We start from the raw sequence: 16,452 nt of genomic DNA on the forward strand, positions 1-16,452 counted from the left end.
GGGCTCTGAGAAAAAACATTGTGCACACATGTTTTATATATCTATATTGTTTCTTCCAAAGTTCATTACCGGGTATTCCTCTTCACAATTATGATTGAGTGCAGCAGCGAAAAGAGCAATATTGTTAAATGGAGTTTGCATGTTATTAAAAGGCATGTGGCAAATGTTGGCAGGGATAGTTTGTATTATTGGGCTATAGCACTTAGTAGTTCCCATCCAGGACTAGGATCAGTACTGCTAGCAGCTTGATGCTACAGAGCCAGATCTATACCTACACCTCTGGCACCGATGAGCTACCTGGATGAAGCTTTGATCAAACATTATGTTTTTCATTTTTCAGGCCAACAATATTGTTCACTACAAAGTTGATTGTGAACCTAACAGCGTAAAAAAGAGTGCACAGTTAGGAGATGAAAGAGAAGTGAAACTCAAGGGAATAAGTGGTTCTGAATCAGTCTTTTACAAAACAGTGAGTTTTGTTTACTATGTTTGTTTTGCAGTTTGGCAGAAAATAATATTTAAAAGTCCAACATTGTGTTCTTAATATAAAAATCTATTAGACTGGCTTCATTTGTTTTAATACCTGCATTTATTTATTCCAAAGCAACCATAGGAAAAGCTAGTCTACTATTCATAACATTGACTTTGGACTGAAACTTTGAACACCATATGACAATGAGTGTTACAAATGTGCGAGACAGCGAGGCGTGTGAGGCAAAGATCCCTACTCCAAATAAAAAGGCTAACCGCAAGCTACCTAAGCTTAATGTAGGCTAACCGGAGTTTGAATTAGGCTGCCTAACTGAAGTGCTATTTAGGCTTACCAGAATGGATTACACACCTCACTGCCTTGCACGCTTTGTGATGACCTTATGACAATGTAGGTTTAATACAGCAAATTCACATAAAATTTTCATTTATACCTTCTTTTTATAGGTTTTTGATTTCTTTAGAGATCGCATTGAAAACCAGTATCCACTTGATCCCACTCCAGAGGATCCACTGGAAGCTCAAAGGACAGCCCATGAGGTTGGTTCATTTAGCCTTTCAAACCCTGTTCAAAGCTGTGCTCTTGGAATGATTGCAGGGTGCCCAAAGACTATTCTGTACAAAGATCTTGGGTGCCCAGCTCGAAAAAGCTTTTATGATAGCAAAGTTATACTAGTTGCCCTGTGGCACCCAGGCTCTGCTAGTGCACAGCTCTGCCCAACCCTCCAAGTTAAGACCATTTTAGTCGCCATGGCGACTAAAATTTTAGAGCTGGCGACTAAATTGAAACAAAAGTCGCCAGCTTGGCGACTAACATTGAGAAGAAGGATTGATAGCACAAGCTTAATTTAGCGACTAAAATTTTTCACTGGCGACCAAACTTGAGCAGGCGGTGGCCAGATGGCCACTAAGGAAAAAAATAAACTTGGAGGGTTGCTGCCTGTTATCAACATAAAGTAACCATAAAACAATTGTGTGGAATACTTTCAGTAGTATGCTTTTATCGTTGTAAGTGTTAGTCAGCACAATTAACTTGTCCCTTTACAGGGCTGTCATTAAGTTTTTAAGCAGCCGTTACATCAAAGTTGTGACTCATAGCATTACGTTCTGTACATAATGTAACATATTACAAATCGACATCTTCACCCGTAACATCAAGTAAACTCATCTGTGACAGGTGGTACGGGTTACGACCCTAAATGACAGCCTTGCCTTATGTTATATTTTTTTCTCGTATTATTTTCTAGTCATTTGTAGACACTCGTGGGCAAGTGGTTCTTGGAAGAGACAAGATACTTGAAGATGTGAGTTTTTGATCAATTTTATAACGTTATTAATAATTATTTTAATTATTATTCGGTGTATATTCACAGAGCATAAAAACACTCAGTTGAGTCATCTTCTAGTTTCTGCAATGTGCACATATACATTACAAACATCTCTACGCTGTGGCCAGTTTCAAGCTAGAATTCCATTTTTGAATTGTACGGCCACAAAGGACCCTGTGCTTGTGAAAGGATTGTGCCATAAAAAAGAATTTTTCTGGTTATAGCATGGTTATTTTGTGTATGTATGTGATTAACCCCAAAACAATAAATCAAGCCTGTAAGTAATGCTATGGTATGCAATCTGTTTAAAACCTTTGGAGCTGACATTAAATGACAATAAGTTTAAGAATTTTTCTCTTAAAACAATTTTTTACAATTTGTGGTAGACATAATTAAACATTTCTCATACTGTAAATGACTTTGGTTTTTTCAGATACATAACTACATTATGAGTGATACGTCCAATGCACCACTGCTTCTCATTGGTAATGCAGGCTCAGGAAAATCTGCGATTATGGCAAAAAGTGCCAGCGATGCTTTAGTGAAAGCTGAGAGAGGGGAGTTGCCTGGCGCTAAGTAAGTAGCAAGCCATGAAAATACAAATGTACCAGGGGTAATAGGGTGTATGTGTTTTAGTAAATAAAACCAGCAAGAGCATAAGCATTGGTTAGCCTGCAAAGCAAGCGTATTGAGCGAACAAATTCAAATGCGCCATCTTGAATTTGTACTCGAGAGAGGATTGGAGATAGGAGAAATTCTGTCCTGGAGAGTAGGAGTGAGGCTGAAAAGACAGTGACGGGGGAGGGGAAGGAAAGATACCATTTCTCCTTACCACCCCTTCCCCCTTTTACACTTTTCCTCACTTCCAAACCCCTCTCCACCCTCAGCCCTCATCCAACATGGCGGCAAATCTACCAGAATGTGAACTATGACTACATGTACCCAGGGAAAATACCTGCACTACAGGCTAAAGCATTGGTTGACTGAAAGCCATGTTTCTATACTTCTACAGGAATTCAGAAAAGTTGACTCTGAGTTCTTTTCTAAAAAAATAGTTATAGAAACATTTCTGAAGGTTTTGAAAACTTTAAACTAGTAGTGTACTGGTCCTCCAGTGTAGCAGTTGCTATTGTTTTTGGGTTAGGGGCATTGTTCCTGTTGTATTTTCTGTGTTCTCTTGAAGTGTAGTGAGCTATTTTTGGGAGACTTTGTGAGAGCTGCTACCTGACCCCTTTAACAGCAGTGGAAATGCTTGCAGCTCATATTGCCCAGCATTTCTCTCGCCATGTGTGGCCAGTTTAACATCAGTGATCTATAGGTTTCTTAGGTTAAGATATACCGTTAATACAGTCAACTCTCGCCTTGGACAAAATCCAGATCCCCTGGCAAAAGAGGTTTGACTGGAAATGACTTTCGCTATTACAGACTCTCGCTATAATGGACGCTTAATGATGCCCCGAGCGTGTCTGCTATAATGGGAGTTGACTGTATTGTTCAAAATACAATTAAAGCCTGTTGTGAAAAAATACTTAGGATGCATCTTAGAGGATCTCTCCTGGCCCCTGTAAACTAAAATTAATTAATGCAATGGCGGATGAGAACCCTGTATATATTTAGAATTATCCAAGTTCTCAGAACAAAAGATCTTGAAGTTAACTATTTAATAATTTACTTATGTTTTAATTTTCAGGGGATCCCCATGTAAAGTGTTTTTCCATTTTGTTGGTGCTACACCAGGTTCTACTGATCTGGCATTCTTTTTACAGCGGCTAACAAGAGAGATCAATCCATCCAAGGTATATGTACTGCTATGGTATTGTCCATGGGAGGTGTGATGGCCTATTAATGGTTAGCGTGCTAGACTCTGGATTAAGTGGTCCCGGTTTGAGCCCTGGCTGGGTTTTTTTTTTTTTTTTTAGTGCTTCTCTCCTACCAGGTGTATAAATGGGTACCAGTGAATTAATGCCGGGGGGGTAACCCTGCGATGGACTAGCATCCCATTCAGTAGGGAGTAGAAATACTCCTAGTCACTTCATGCTACAGAAACTGGGATAATCTCTAGGAGGGGGGCGTAAGGGGGGTCAGAAAACCGCAAAACCGCACAGAAATACGCTACAAAACCGCAAACCGCATCAAATTTTACCAAAACACCAAAACCGCAGTTTCGGTAACAACGGTAGATAAGACTGGATCTGAGCCGAAGATCTGTATCATTGGATAAAACAGTTAAACACATCAAGTATTAACTGGAAGAGGCTGCAATTACAAGCCGCAGGGCAAGTTTGCTTCATAACGAACCCTCATTGTGTAAGCTGATACGCTGTAAAACAAAACACTTGGCTCAAGCTTGTTTAACTGAAGCAAAACAACCGAATGTGAAAGGATCCAGTGGAAACGTAAGAGAATCATATTACTGCAGACAATTTTCTCACCGACTACCACGACCTAAAATTTGTAATAACCGCACACCGCATAGTCTTGTAAAACCGCAATACAGCAGGTTAAAATAAAAATTACCGCAAAACCGAACGAAGAATAAAGCAAAACGGCATCACCGCAAACTCTTACCCCCCCCCCCCCCCTCTAGTGGTTTGGGTCACTTGGCTTATCGCAGACTTAACCTTACCTTTATGCGTCCCCCACACACAAAAAGTGATACTAGCTGTACTACTCGTACAAATCATGAATGTGCCAGTCAATCCATTAGCAATATGTAAAATGCATCTCATTAGCAGGACTTCAAAAATTATATTGTCATGTTTTAGACTGAAAGAGGGGTAAAAATGCTTGGCAATGTTGCAAATTGACAACTGTTTTTATTGTTTGTATGGATGGTATGGATCATGAGCCTACTTTGCTTTGACGAATCATAACTTTTCATTCATATTGTGTTCAAAAACATAGAAAGACCAATTTTTTCCAGAATAACATTTACATACACTTCGAGCGGGAACAGACGAGGCCGGGACGGACGCGGGCGGGGGGAGAGGAGGGACCGGCCCCGGCCGAGGGACCGGAAGAGGGGCCCCCGAGCACCACACCAAAAACGGCCGAGGCCCGGCACAAGAAAAAGCCCGCGCAGGGCGCGATGGCCATATAATAATGAGATTTAAATACAATATATTGCCAATATTTCGGTTTTATTACAAAAGCCTTCCTCAAGCAACTGGGGAAAATTTACAGAGCCAATGTTTAATACGCTACATAAGCTATCGCAGGACACTAAATGACACATGCTTAAGTGACAAACGGTTTACCGACGGTCGAGTGTGTGCTTAATAAAAGAGTGAATAGCGCTAAGTCCCTCAATTGATTCTCCAACGTCTGATTAGAAGGAATTTGATCATGTTGTGTCGCCGAGTGTCCATTCATAGAAGACTCTACCGGTAATTACACATCATTCAATTCAGAGCCACCCTGAATTTCCTTTTCTCATGCGTATTGGATATGACAGAGAGCCATGAACGCGATGGTGGTGGTAGTTGAGGTGGTGGAGGGTGGATGTTTGTCAAACTTTGCTAAAAACATGATGCTCCAAATTAAAGCATTTTGCTTCTGAAAATATATTTGCTTTTCAGTCTGAAATTAAAAGTCGTTTTGCAATAATTGCTTAGATGTTTGTATCCTGCATTGTGTTTATTGTTCTGTATGTGCCTCTTTCAGCGTGATCATGTCAGTGACCTGGACTCGTTAGTCCAACTCACTAACAGTCTTCTGTCAAACAAGAACACCAAACCTTGCATTTTGTTTGTGGATGCCATCAACCAGGTAGGTACTATTGAATGGGGGCTGTACTGTAGTTTGCACAGTGTGATGTAGCCTAATGGTCAGTGCATTGGGCTTGTGATTGGACAGGCCTGCTTTGAGTCTGGACAGGGTCACTATCTTGTGTTGCTGGGCAAGACACTCAACTCTCACAGTGCCTCTCACCACCCAGGAGTTTAAAATAGCTACCAGCAAAAGTGCTGGGAGTAGCCTGTGGTGGACTATCATCCCATCCAGGGGGGGGGGGGGGAGTGGCAATATTCCAGAAATGTCATGCTATTGCGTTTACTTATTTTAGCGATTTTTTCAAAGCAAGATTTAGCGACTTTTTAATTTAGCGATTTTCCGAAAAATTTAAAAAGTAAGGGATATTGTGTAAACCAGTTTTTAATGAACATATAGCTAACATGGAAATAAATGTTCAGTAAAAGAACAAACTCACTTGAAATTGAATGAACATTTTCATTGCCAAAAAGAACAAAGTTATGGGCATCTATTTTTAAAAGAATTTTTCATGTTGACTAAGCTTAATTTTGTTTCCCATTGGGTTGGAAGGGGGGGGGGGGTTACTTAAATATAACGAGTGTTAAATTTGACTGAGAAAAATTTTAGCGAGCCCACCCGCTAAAATCGCTAAAATTTGTAGCCGCTAACAATAGAAACTTTAAGGTAAATCGAATAAACTCTGGCAGTGTGGACCTGTGAATAGAGGGTGAACTCAGTATTTTGTACTGATAAATATGATAGCTTTTGAATTTTTTTTTAAGAAGTTCAGGTAACAAGATGTTCTTTCTTTAGATGGACGATGACAAGATTCAGTATTTAACCAGATGGCTTCCAGAAAACCTCTCACCAAATGTAAAAGTGGTACTGTCCATGATCAACGACACAGAATGTCACAGACTGCTGAGATCCTACAAGTCAGGACCACGTGAGATCACATGTGGTCAGCTGGACTACCAGTCTAGAAAGGTACTGTATGTAATACCATAATGAAATGAAAACAAGATGTAACAAAAGTTCAGGGGATATGAGTTTCTTTTAACCCTCAGCGACTGTCATGAGCGTATGGTTAAACAAGCTGAAAATGCCAAATGCCTTAGCAGCTAAGAACACTTTAAATGTCAGCAGTTATTTTATTGACTGTCGGTAGCTAATTTTTTGAGTGTCAGCAGTTAGCGTTAGAGTGTCATCAGCTAGCGTTTGAGTGCCAGGAGCTAGCATTTGAGTGCCAGCAGCTAGCATTTGAGTGTCAGCAGCTAGCATTTGAGTGTCAGCAGCTAGCATTTGAGTGCCAGCAGCTAGCATTTGAGTGCCAGCAGCTAGCATTTGAGTGTCAGCAGCTAGCATTTGAGTGCCAGCAGCTAGCATTTGAGTGCCAGCAGCTAGCATTTGAGTGGCAGTAGCTAATGTTTTGAGTGTCAGTAATTAACACTTTGAATGTCAGTAGCTAGGGTTTTGAGTTTCAATAGCTATCAGTTCAAGAGTCAGAGCTAAGCATCAATAATAAAAATTAAATATATCTGCTTTGTTTCTTCAGCTCATTGTGGAAAACATCCTGAGACTGTACAACAAGCGTTTGGATGAACGACAGATGTCCATGCTGCTGGAGAAGGAAGGTTCAGCTAATCCCTTGTGGTTAACACTTGCTTGTGAAGAGCTAAGAGTGTACGGAGTGTTCAACAAAATGGACGAGAAGATAGCAAGTCTTTCTGACGATCTAATCAGGTAATCTGGTTTGTTAAAAGCTGATCGGGTAATAAAGTTGTAATTTATATATCTGTTGTTCAAAGTCTGACAGCTTTACATGAAGCTACTGTAATAGATGCCTCTTGCCCATTTGGAATTATGTTCATGAGGTCTGAGTTGGAAAGCACTGAGCTTATGCAGTAAATTGACATGGTTGAGTGCCCAGAGAAAGTGTTTCGAAAGTGTGTTAACAAAATTACATGTTTCAGTCAGTGAAAGGAGTTACACCGAGACAGGCCTTCCCTTATACATGTTTTTGTGCTAAAAATGTAATTAATTTACCCACATAACACAGAAGAGCTTTGGAATTTGGAGTGTTAGTTTTTATGGAGGGAGGAAAATTGGAGAACCCGGAGAAGAACCTTGACGGAGCAAGGATGAGAACCAACAACAAACTCAATGACGCCGGGCCAGAATCGAGCGCGGGCCACATTGGTTCAGTGTTCTCAGTCATACTCGCACGATTGCAATGTAGCCATGGTCTTAGCCAAGCCAAGCAACTTTTTACCTGAACATCCAGGCAGGAGCTGACTGATAGAGGACTTAAATCAAAAGATCGACATTGCTTTACAAATGCCAACATTTTCCTTTTGCTTTCAGTCTGGAGGAACAAGTTCTGACGCGGTTTGAAGAAGAAAATGGCGGTCAGGTGGTGGTAGCTACAGTGTGTTTACTGGAAACGTCACGTCACGGTTTGCTAGAAACAGAACTGCTACAGATGCTGGCTGAAGAAACCACCCTTACCCCTCCCCCCTACGTCGAGGGTGAATCTGATCAGATTACAGTGACAAAAGCTGAGGAGACGTCAGCAGGTAAATAAATAATAATAAATCACTTTATTATATAAACATCAGTGAAATACCAGGAAATCTTTCGCGCGAAAAAATCATATCTTCACACGTGAAAATAACATGTTATTTTCACATGTGAAGATATCGATTTCGAGACATTTTCTGACAAGTTTGCCCTGTTTCAATGCTGAATGAGCCAAAGTAAATCGACATTAAGTCGAAACATCTTCGGATCTTCCTCGGCAATCTTCGGATATCTTCGGAAATTTTCGGAAAAGTTCGGAAAAATAATGTTCGGAAACATTCGTACGACCTTCGGACAACATTTTGCAAATCTTCGGAAATCTTCGGAAAATGGTCGGCAAGCATCGGAAAATCGTTAAAAACATCGTAATTAGTAGGTTTATATAATAAACAGAATATTACATGGTTGCTTGGAGATATGAAATTTATCTTCTCGTGTTCAAATCGATATCCCACTCGTTCGCTGCGCTCACTCGTGAGATATCGATTTGAACACTCGAAGATAAATTTCATATCTCCGCGCAACCATGTAATATCCTCTATTTATTAAAGTGTCAATGTATTTAGCACTGTTTTGCTAATTGTGGACACTATTGATAAATAAACAAATATTGCAAATCGAACATAAACTTGTTAAAAACCCCAACTGGCAGGAGGCTAACCGATTGGCTATATACAAAGCGTGGAGGAGTTGAATTCGGGACGACCGAAGACAAATCCATCTAGTGGCGGGGAGGTGGATTTGAACCTGGGGCTTCCGTATTACGAGTCCAGCGCCCTACCACTAGGCCACGCCGTTACTGTTACTGAAGGATAGCTTACTCTTGGGTACGAAAGGGGTTTCTCTCCGGCGACGAGATCGGTATAAGGCCAAGAGAGGATCTCAGTGGGATTAAACACCTAGAACCAAATGATCAGAGCTGGTCCCATTTGTTCGATATAAAGGTCAAAACGCTCCTGGGATATTACGTGGAATAAGCTTACTTGAATACTAAAGCTTTCGGCGCAGCACGTTTTAAAAACGAGAAATATGCAGTCAGTTTTTCCCCTTGAGAGAAGTTGTTTTCTTACGTGAATTAATATTTTCTTTTCTTTATGCTGTGAATGGAGCGTTTTGTCGGGGCGTTTGTCTCGATCCAGTCCTAACAAGTGGATGAGTGTTAACAAACCAACTATGCTGCCCAATGTGGTAGTAAGTCACCGATTGGCCTGATTTAAAAAAAAATTGTCTACCAAAAAACGAAAATATTTTTTCCCTTTTAATAACGGTCAGAGAAGGGTGTCAATAGATTTAAATGTCGATGGTCAGATACATGGCTTTTAAAATGTCAACGGAAAAATAAAGGAAACTGTTAGTGTCAATTGCCTCCCTCCCGGAAAAAAAACGCCTGATAGCAGGTTAGCCAATTGGAGGAGCGTGTGACCGCACCTGCAGTCAACGGGGAACCCAGAAGGACCTAAGAGAAAACAATTCGACAAGAAAGCTATTATTTTGCACAGTGTCAAACCAGCCCGTCAAACATACCATGTTGAAAGTCTTTTTATGGCTTTGAATGATTGAAAAAATGGCAAATTTGTAAAGAACCAAGAAAGATTTAATGCTGCTCGACGTTTCGGAGTCATTATCTAGAGACTTGTACATGCAAATAAGGAACGCTACAAAATAAGCATAAAACAATGAACGGCCTAAACAAACACCTTAGCGCGAATGGAATCAGTTTGCACGTTAAGTGTTGGCTTATGCATGCGAATGTACAACATTTCTTTCACGAGGCAATCAAATTTGCCGCTACATTTCGTGATGAAGCGAAATTGTCCGATGAAGCGTTCACGTATTTCACAATTGTGTTGCAGGTTTTTCATATGCATTTGCTTTAGCAAATCCCTGCTGATCAGTTTTATAAAGAACTGTTTCTTTGTAACCTACAGCTCCTGACAGTGGCCTGACAGTCGCAGATAAGCTGGCCAAACAAGTGGACGAGACCTACATACAGAAAGACGATGAAGACGAAGATAAAGAAGCGAAGAAAGCTACCAGCCAAAAATCAAAAAAGAAAGAGAAGAAATTTCTCCCCGCAGTCAAATGGGCCTTGGTGTACCGCGCACTGAAGCCGCTCCTACGACCGTGCGGGGACTTGGGCGAGGGACGATTGGACTTTTATCACCGATCCATCAGTAAAGCTGTCAGGAGAAAGTAAGTTATAGATCGTCCCAGGGCTCCTCCAATATTTTGCGATTCGATCGTGGAGCCGCCATCTTGAATTTCGTGACGAGCGAAATCTGGGGAGAGGGAAAAACTTCTCAGAGGACCGGGGTGCGTACCATGTGTAGGATACAAAATGGCGGCTTTACGAGCAAGTCGTAAAATACAAGGGACTGTTTATAATATAATTAAGTTAGCAACTTTTAAAGGTCTATTTCTTTTGCACTGAAAATCGTTTTCTCCAAATTCGACATATTTGAAAAAATGGCCTCCAGTTGAAGCAACGTTCTGATTGCGTGACTTAAGCAAAATCACTTCTAGCCATAAAAAGTAAAAAAAATAAGTTTTGTTGTAAAACGGATTTAAACTACATTTAAACCAAACATCATAACTAATTGTTGTTGTCAAGTTTATCTATTAAGTACCATCTCTTTTTAAAACCTTTTTTTTTTCAAAGGTATTTCTCTGGGTCAGAAGGATTCACAAAACATCAGTACACTTTCTGGCATGGAAAACACGCGGAGTTCTTTGAAGGAAGTGAGGATTATGACCGGAAATCAGAGGTAAGAGCACTTGTCTCAGCAGAAATATAATTTAAAATTGTCTACGTGGGCTTGTGTCCCAGCTAATATATGAGCCCCTGATTGGATCAGTCAGTCAATCCTGTTGATGCCCTGGGTGGGAAATGACCTGTCAATCGTTTCTTTTACATCAATCAAACCCATCAGCAAACCTGAATGTGTACAGCCTACTATTAAGACTGTGCACAGCCCTCTAAGTATTTTTCGTATTTTTCGATCGATGAGCGCGTGGTTAGAACGGCGATAGAAAACTGGACGCCAGCGCAAAACGGGAGGAGCGAGGGGGTGGGGCACTTCCCGTCCCCTCCCCCCGCGCTTCGCGCTCGCACTCGCGCTCTTTTTGCGTTATTATTAGGTCACACTACGTTTAGGTCTCGCGACAGAAATAACACGCTATTTTCAGTGATCTTGCCTATCTTCCCTAATTATGAGCTGCTAGCGTAAAAAAGGAAAAAACAAAAGAGGTATTAACGTGTGATTCTCTAGATGATTTTAGGCCGTTAAAAGACCATTGTTTTCTTTTAGTAAGCCTTAACCGGATTTCTTTTAACTCAGCAAAGTGTAGAAAAATACAACTTCTTTAAACTTAAATTTTCAGTTATAAAACTTTATTCAGAGGATTCATTTTCAGTTTGTATTTCACAACATTTCCTTAATGACGCGATACGTTGGGATACGTTTTCACATAGTAGCTTAAAAAACACCTTCGTAATTGGACAGTGCGCACATCACAATTCGCGCGTCCGTGTCACGTGTTCATCTAACTCTGTTATCATCCCGTTAGGAGCTCCCGTACCACCTTGAGCAGCTATTGGATAACAACAGGTTAACACGGTGCTTGTTAGAATGGGAAGTCTTTGGACGGCTCTTCAATGAAGACTTCAGTATTGACCTGCTCCGATCATGGCAAAAGGTAAGTGAAGCATAAATAATAGCATCCATAATCCAGAAAAGGATATAAATCAATTGTCTTCAGTACGGTAAATAACTTGTTTTTGCTATTTGCCCTCAGACGCTTTTTGTTCCAAAGAGCATACACACTCGGTCAATAACTGCTGGTTTTAATAAAATTCTTAAAGACACACTCAGTGGGTTTCCGCTTGGTTTTGTGTAAGGCTCGAACACTAAGATGTCACGTCAGCTTTACGTCACGATGATACTGAATTTGAATGGTTTTCCTAAAGCAAAGTTCAAAGAAAAATGCGAGCTCCGAGAAACAAATCATCTCCAAGGACAAATATCTGGTTTTTCGTTATCCTCTGAGTATTTTCTTTACTTACAAACTTTGTTTAGTTCCTTTAATACTAACTGCCGAAAAACATGGATCGAGTTTGAATATATTTACAAATACTGTAGCTGTTCAGGTGTAAAAGCGTGACAACTCTTTATTAACGAGAAATTTGTATTGTGTGACAGGCTGGTGGATATGCCACAGCGTCCGCTCTATATAAGGAATCGTTACAAGTGTTGCGTGAGTCAGACGCATCGCTTGAAGACGTCGCCAAGAAAATTGAGATGGTTGTCATGTTCTTGTAAGTATACAGTGATTATTTCGCCCCAGTGTTTGACAATTCAAATGAAAACTATTGAACGTACTTTATGTGGTGGTCTATTATGTTGAGCAAGGTGGTTCAAACTTTTGTGTCGTTCTAACTAGTGTGTGACTATTCAGACGAAAGCTAGAGTAGTGCTTTCATGTTGTACGTTAATTTTTCAATTTTACGTAGGTTAAAAATTAAACAAATTTTTTAAATCTGTATTTTGGCATTCTAAGGAACTTCATGATTAGCAATAATTCTGGTTTGATGGCGAAGGTTGACATTCATAATGCCAATGTACCGGGTAAGAGAAGTGCAAAAGCAATCTTAAAATGAAATGATGATTCTTTTCAATTTAGGATCCAAGCAGGGCAGTATCAAGACGCACACGAGCTGTTGAATGATTTGTTGAAGTTAGAAGAGGAAAGTCTGGGAGCTCGAACTGATAAACTGGCGGATATCTATCAACTGATGTCCAAGACCAAGAGTGAGGTAATGACGTGACCCTCTTTGGTAGCCTGTGTAAGCCGTCCCGCTACTCTTTGGAAGACAGTCAGTATTGCGTGAAGTAAGGTCGTTGGGGAAATAAAATTGCGTGACGTACGTTCGCTGGAGAGAAAAAACTGCGTGACTTATGTTCGTTGAAAATTGTCAGTTCTTTGTTAAAGGGTGGGGGTGGGGACGATTGCGTGACGAATGTTCGTTGTTGGCGAAGATTGCGCGACGTATATTCGTTGTAAAGTTAGATTGCGTGATGCATGTTCGTTGGAGAGGCAAGACTTTCTTACGAGTCAGGAAGAACGTATTTGTTGAATGCCGTGGGTTGCCGTGACTTTACGAAGCGATTATGCTTTCAGGTTGTGAAGAACTACAACTTCGTGACAATGGATCAGTTGGAGCAGGACAGAGAAATCGTTGAATTCTGTAAAAAGTCGCTGAGTTATCGCAAACAGCTTAGCGGCGAGGAGCATGAGGTAAAGTACTAGCCATCGATCATTTCATAATCAACTAGTCAGACAGACAGACAGACAGACAGACAGACAGACATACAGTCAGTCAGTCAGTCAGTCAGACAGACAGACAGTACAGTCAGTCAGTCAGTCAGACAGACAGACAGACAGTCAGTCAGTCAGTAAGTCAGACAGACTGACAGACAGACAGACAGTCAGTCAGTCAGTCAGTCAGTCAGACAGACAGACAGTCAGTCAGTCAGACAGTCCATAGACAGACAGTCAGTCAGTCAGTCAGTCAGACAGACAGCAGTCAGAGCAGACAGAGTAGTTAGTCAGACAGACAGACAGACAGACAGACAGAGAGACAGTGGGAGCAGTTTTTGAGCTGTACTTAGGAGCTGGCTCTGTGATCACTTTGCTTTTAGTTCACGACTGCCTGACGAAGTGCTTGCCTAATTATTGATATTTTTTACACAGCATAAAACAGGAATGATTGACATACTGATTGCACACCACTTGAGCATCGTGGCGGATTTAGAACGAGAAAATGCTGAACAAACTAGAAAAGACTGCTTTAAATATGTCGACGAGGCTATTGACATCTTTATGAGGGTAAGAAATGAGAGGATTGTTATTTTTTTCCCTTCTTGTTTCAGAGACTAGAGCCATGTACTCACAAGCTGGGAATCCACCATAAAGAAATAAGATGGCGACTGGTACATAACTATAATTCCTCGAGCGCGAAAACGCTAAAAACGCTCATAAAAACGCACCGAAAAGTTAGTAAAAACTTCAATCCTGCATGAGCAATGTTAGTAGTAAAAAGACGATTTCGCAGAAACGTCTTTGTGGCCTATTGGCTGTGCGAGGTTCGCAAGGTATTGCAGTAAAATGTACAGCCGCCATCTTTTTCCGTACTGTGGAACACTGTGGATTGTTATCCATGAAGTGGTCGAGCCCGCGAGTATTGTGTAGCTGATTAGTGCGGCTGCTTCTTGCGTCATACTGTTGAAAAATCTGAATCGATCTGGCACTACATCTTAATAGGGGAAACAGATTTGAAATATCTTCGGGTGCCATGGCATGGTAATCTCGAGACACTTCGCATGGCATGAAAAATTGTTCTTTTATTAATAAACAGTTCTCGGATTCAAGTAGACATAGGCATTGAATAATTTTGCAAAGAGAATGGGATCAAGTGTTTAATCAGGGCGTCTATGCCACTTAAAAGCCTTCAATGATATAGTAAGCTTCTCTGTTATAAGAACCTTTGGTGTAAAAGTTTTGTTTTTTTTTTTTTTTTTTTTTTTAAAATTCCCTTTTTCAGCCCCCTTTTTTTTTTTTTTATTTTTTTTTTAACCTGCCCAAAACCACTAACGAAGTTTATATTTTGTTTATTTTTAATAGCACGGAGACATGGGGCACATGGCTGAAGCCATCATGACCAAGTCATTTATTAATCCGCGTGCCAAGAAGTTTTTCAAGGAGAAAGAAGAGGTACGTACGTTATTTTTTTAATCCTTTGGTTTATGTTTTTAAATTGGGCATGTACATAACAAATTGCAGTCAAAGTGGATATCAGAGGCAATAATCCGAGCCAACCTCTCATTGCTCATAATTCAAGCAGTGCTAAACACGTAACACAATACAGTAAAAAGCCGCGTATAAGAACACCTATTTTGGCGGTTCAGGCTGATTTGGTTCTTATATAAAGGGTTATAATCTGCAAAATCAGCCTGTAAGTGTTCTTAAGTGTTCTTAAAAAAAGTTTCTTAAAATAAGGAACATACTAGGCTACCAATAGATGAAATCAATATATATATGCACACAATTGTATTTTAATTTTAATAAAATTGATAAATCAAGGCAATAACTGTACTGTAATTGGGGTGGAACTATTATGTGTGCAATGAAAAGTAGTGTTGATCTTTGATATTTTTCCATATAAGAACAACTTTTATTTTTCAGGCTGAATGTGTTCTTATATAAATGGTACTTTATTTCCTAAAATCAGGCCTGGGTGTTCTTAATCCACTTGTTGTTATACGCGGGTTTTTACTGTATATGAGGTCAACTGAAGTTTTCAGCGACATACAGCAGAATCCCGATTTCTTGAACCTCTGGGGTAAAAGGGGGGGAAATTGCTTGGAAAAAAACGAGAGTCGAGTTTCTCGAAACTTCCCAATTTCTCAAACAATTTATGTTTCCCTTGGCTAGTAAAAGGTAAAAAAGGTTAAGTCTGCTGTCGAGCCAAGTGGCTCATCAGGCCGGAGCTTATCCCGGTTTCTGAAGCATTAAGCGACTAAGAGTATTTCTACTCCCCCCTGGATGGGATGCTAGTCCATCGCAGGGTTACCCCCCAGCAGTAAATTCGCCGGTACCCATTTATACACCTGGGTGGAGAGAGGCAGGATGAGAGTAAAGTATTTAGCACAAGAACACAACACAGTGACCCCGGCCAGGTCACGAACCCGGACCGCTCGATCCGGAGTCCGGCGCACTAACATTAGGCCACCGCGCCTCCCACTACCCTTGGCTAGTACTTCTCTAAAAAAAAAAATATTCGTGTGTTATAATTAACAATTATTTACCGAAGTGGAGGTGAATAGTACTTTGCTAATCACCTCTGAGTTAACCAATCAGCGCGTGCGAAAAGCACTATTCACTTGCGTGGTATATACTAATTTAGAATAACAGCTAAACTGTCAAACGCTGGTCTCCGCATTGATACTTTACTTCCCTATAACACAAAACAGCGTTAGTCTAACAATAAGAAAACTAACTTTGCTTGCTGTGTTTGTGCAGATGCTGAACAGATCGTTCGAGTTGTGCCTTAAGACGTACGGAGAGAAACACATGTTGACGCTGAGGCTATACCTGAACATTGGAATCCTTTATGAAGACAACAGAGATTTCCAGAAAGCCTACGATTACTTTGTCAAGTGGCACGAAACGTGTCAAGAGGTGAGTAGAACTGATACTTACTCTGAAACAATCAGCGATAGAATAGACTGAGGGGGCTTCATCTTTA

General features: G+C 40.5%; 1 protein-coding gene across 2 annotated transcripts in view; it reads left to right on the forward strand.

Moving 5' to 3' along the window:
- LOC144652504 (TPR repeat-containing protein DDB_G0287407-like) overlaps nt 1-16,452 on the forward strand; it is a 31,331-nt gene that overhangs the window by 12,357 nt on the left and 2,522 nt on the right. For both annotated transcript variants that reach the window (XM_078512523.1, XM_078512524.1), the window contains 18 exons: nt 341-469; nt 937-1,029; nt 1,737-1,793; nt 2,251-2,393; nt 3,508-3,613; nt 5,481-5,585; nt 6,381-6,554; nt 7,123-7,310; nt 7,932-8,143; nt 10,076-10,340; nt 10,807-10,912; nt 11,715-11,843; nt 12,347-12,462; nt 12,828-12,960; nt 13,326-13,442; nt 13,899-14,033; nt 14,829-14,918; nt 16,227-16,385. In XM_078512523.1, coding sequence (XP_078368649.1) covers nt 341-469; nt 937-1,029; nt 1,737-1,793; nt 2,251-2,393; nt 3,508-3,613; nt 5,481-5,585; nt 6,381-6,554; nt 7,123-7,310; nt 7,932-8,143; nt 10,076-10,340; nt 10,807-10,912; nt 11,715-11,843; nt 12,347-12,462; nt 12,828-12,960; nt 13,326-13,442; nt 13,899-14,033; nt 14,829-14,918; nt 16,227-16,385 — 2,457 coding nt within the window. The remainder of the gene's footprint in view (nt 1-340; nt 470-936; nt 1,030-1,736; nt 1,794-2,250; nt 2,394-3,507; nt 3,614-5,480; nt 5,586-6,380; nt 6,555-7,122; nt 7,311-7,931; nt 8,144-10,075; nt 10,341-10,806; nt 10,913-11,714; nt 11,844-12,346; nt 12,463-12,827; nt 12,961-13,325; nt 13,443-13,898; nt 14,034-14,828; nt 14,919-16,226; nt 16,386-16,452) is intronic.

The sequence above is a fragment of the Oculina patagonica genome, chromosome 4 (genome assembly GCF_052425735.1).
Source record: "Oculina patagonica isolate OP01 chromosome 4, crgOcupat, whole genome shotgun sequence".
NCBI classification, from domain to species: Eukaryota; Metazoa; Cnidaria; class Anthozoa; order Scleractinia; family Oculinidae; genus Oculina; species Oculina patagonica.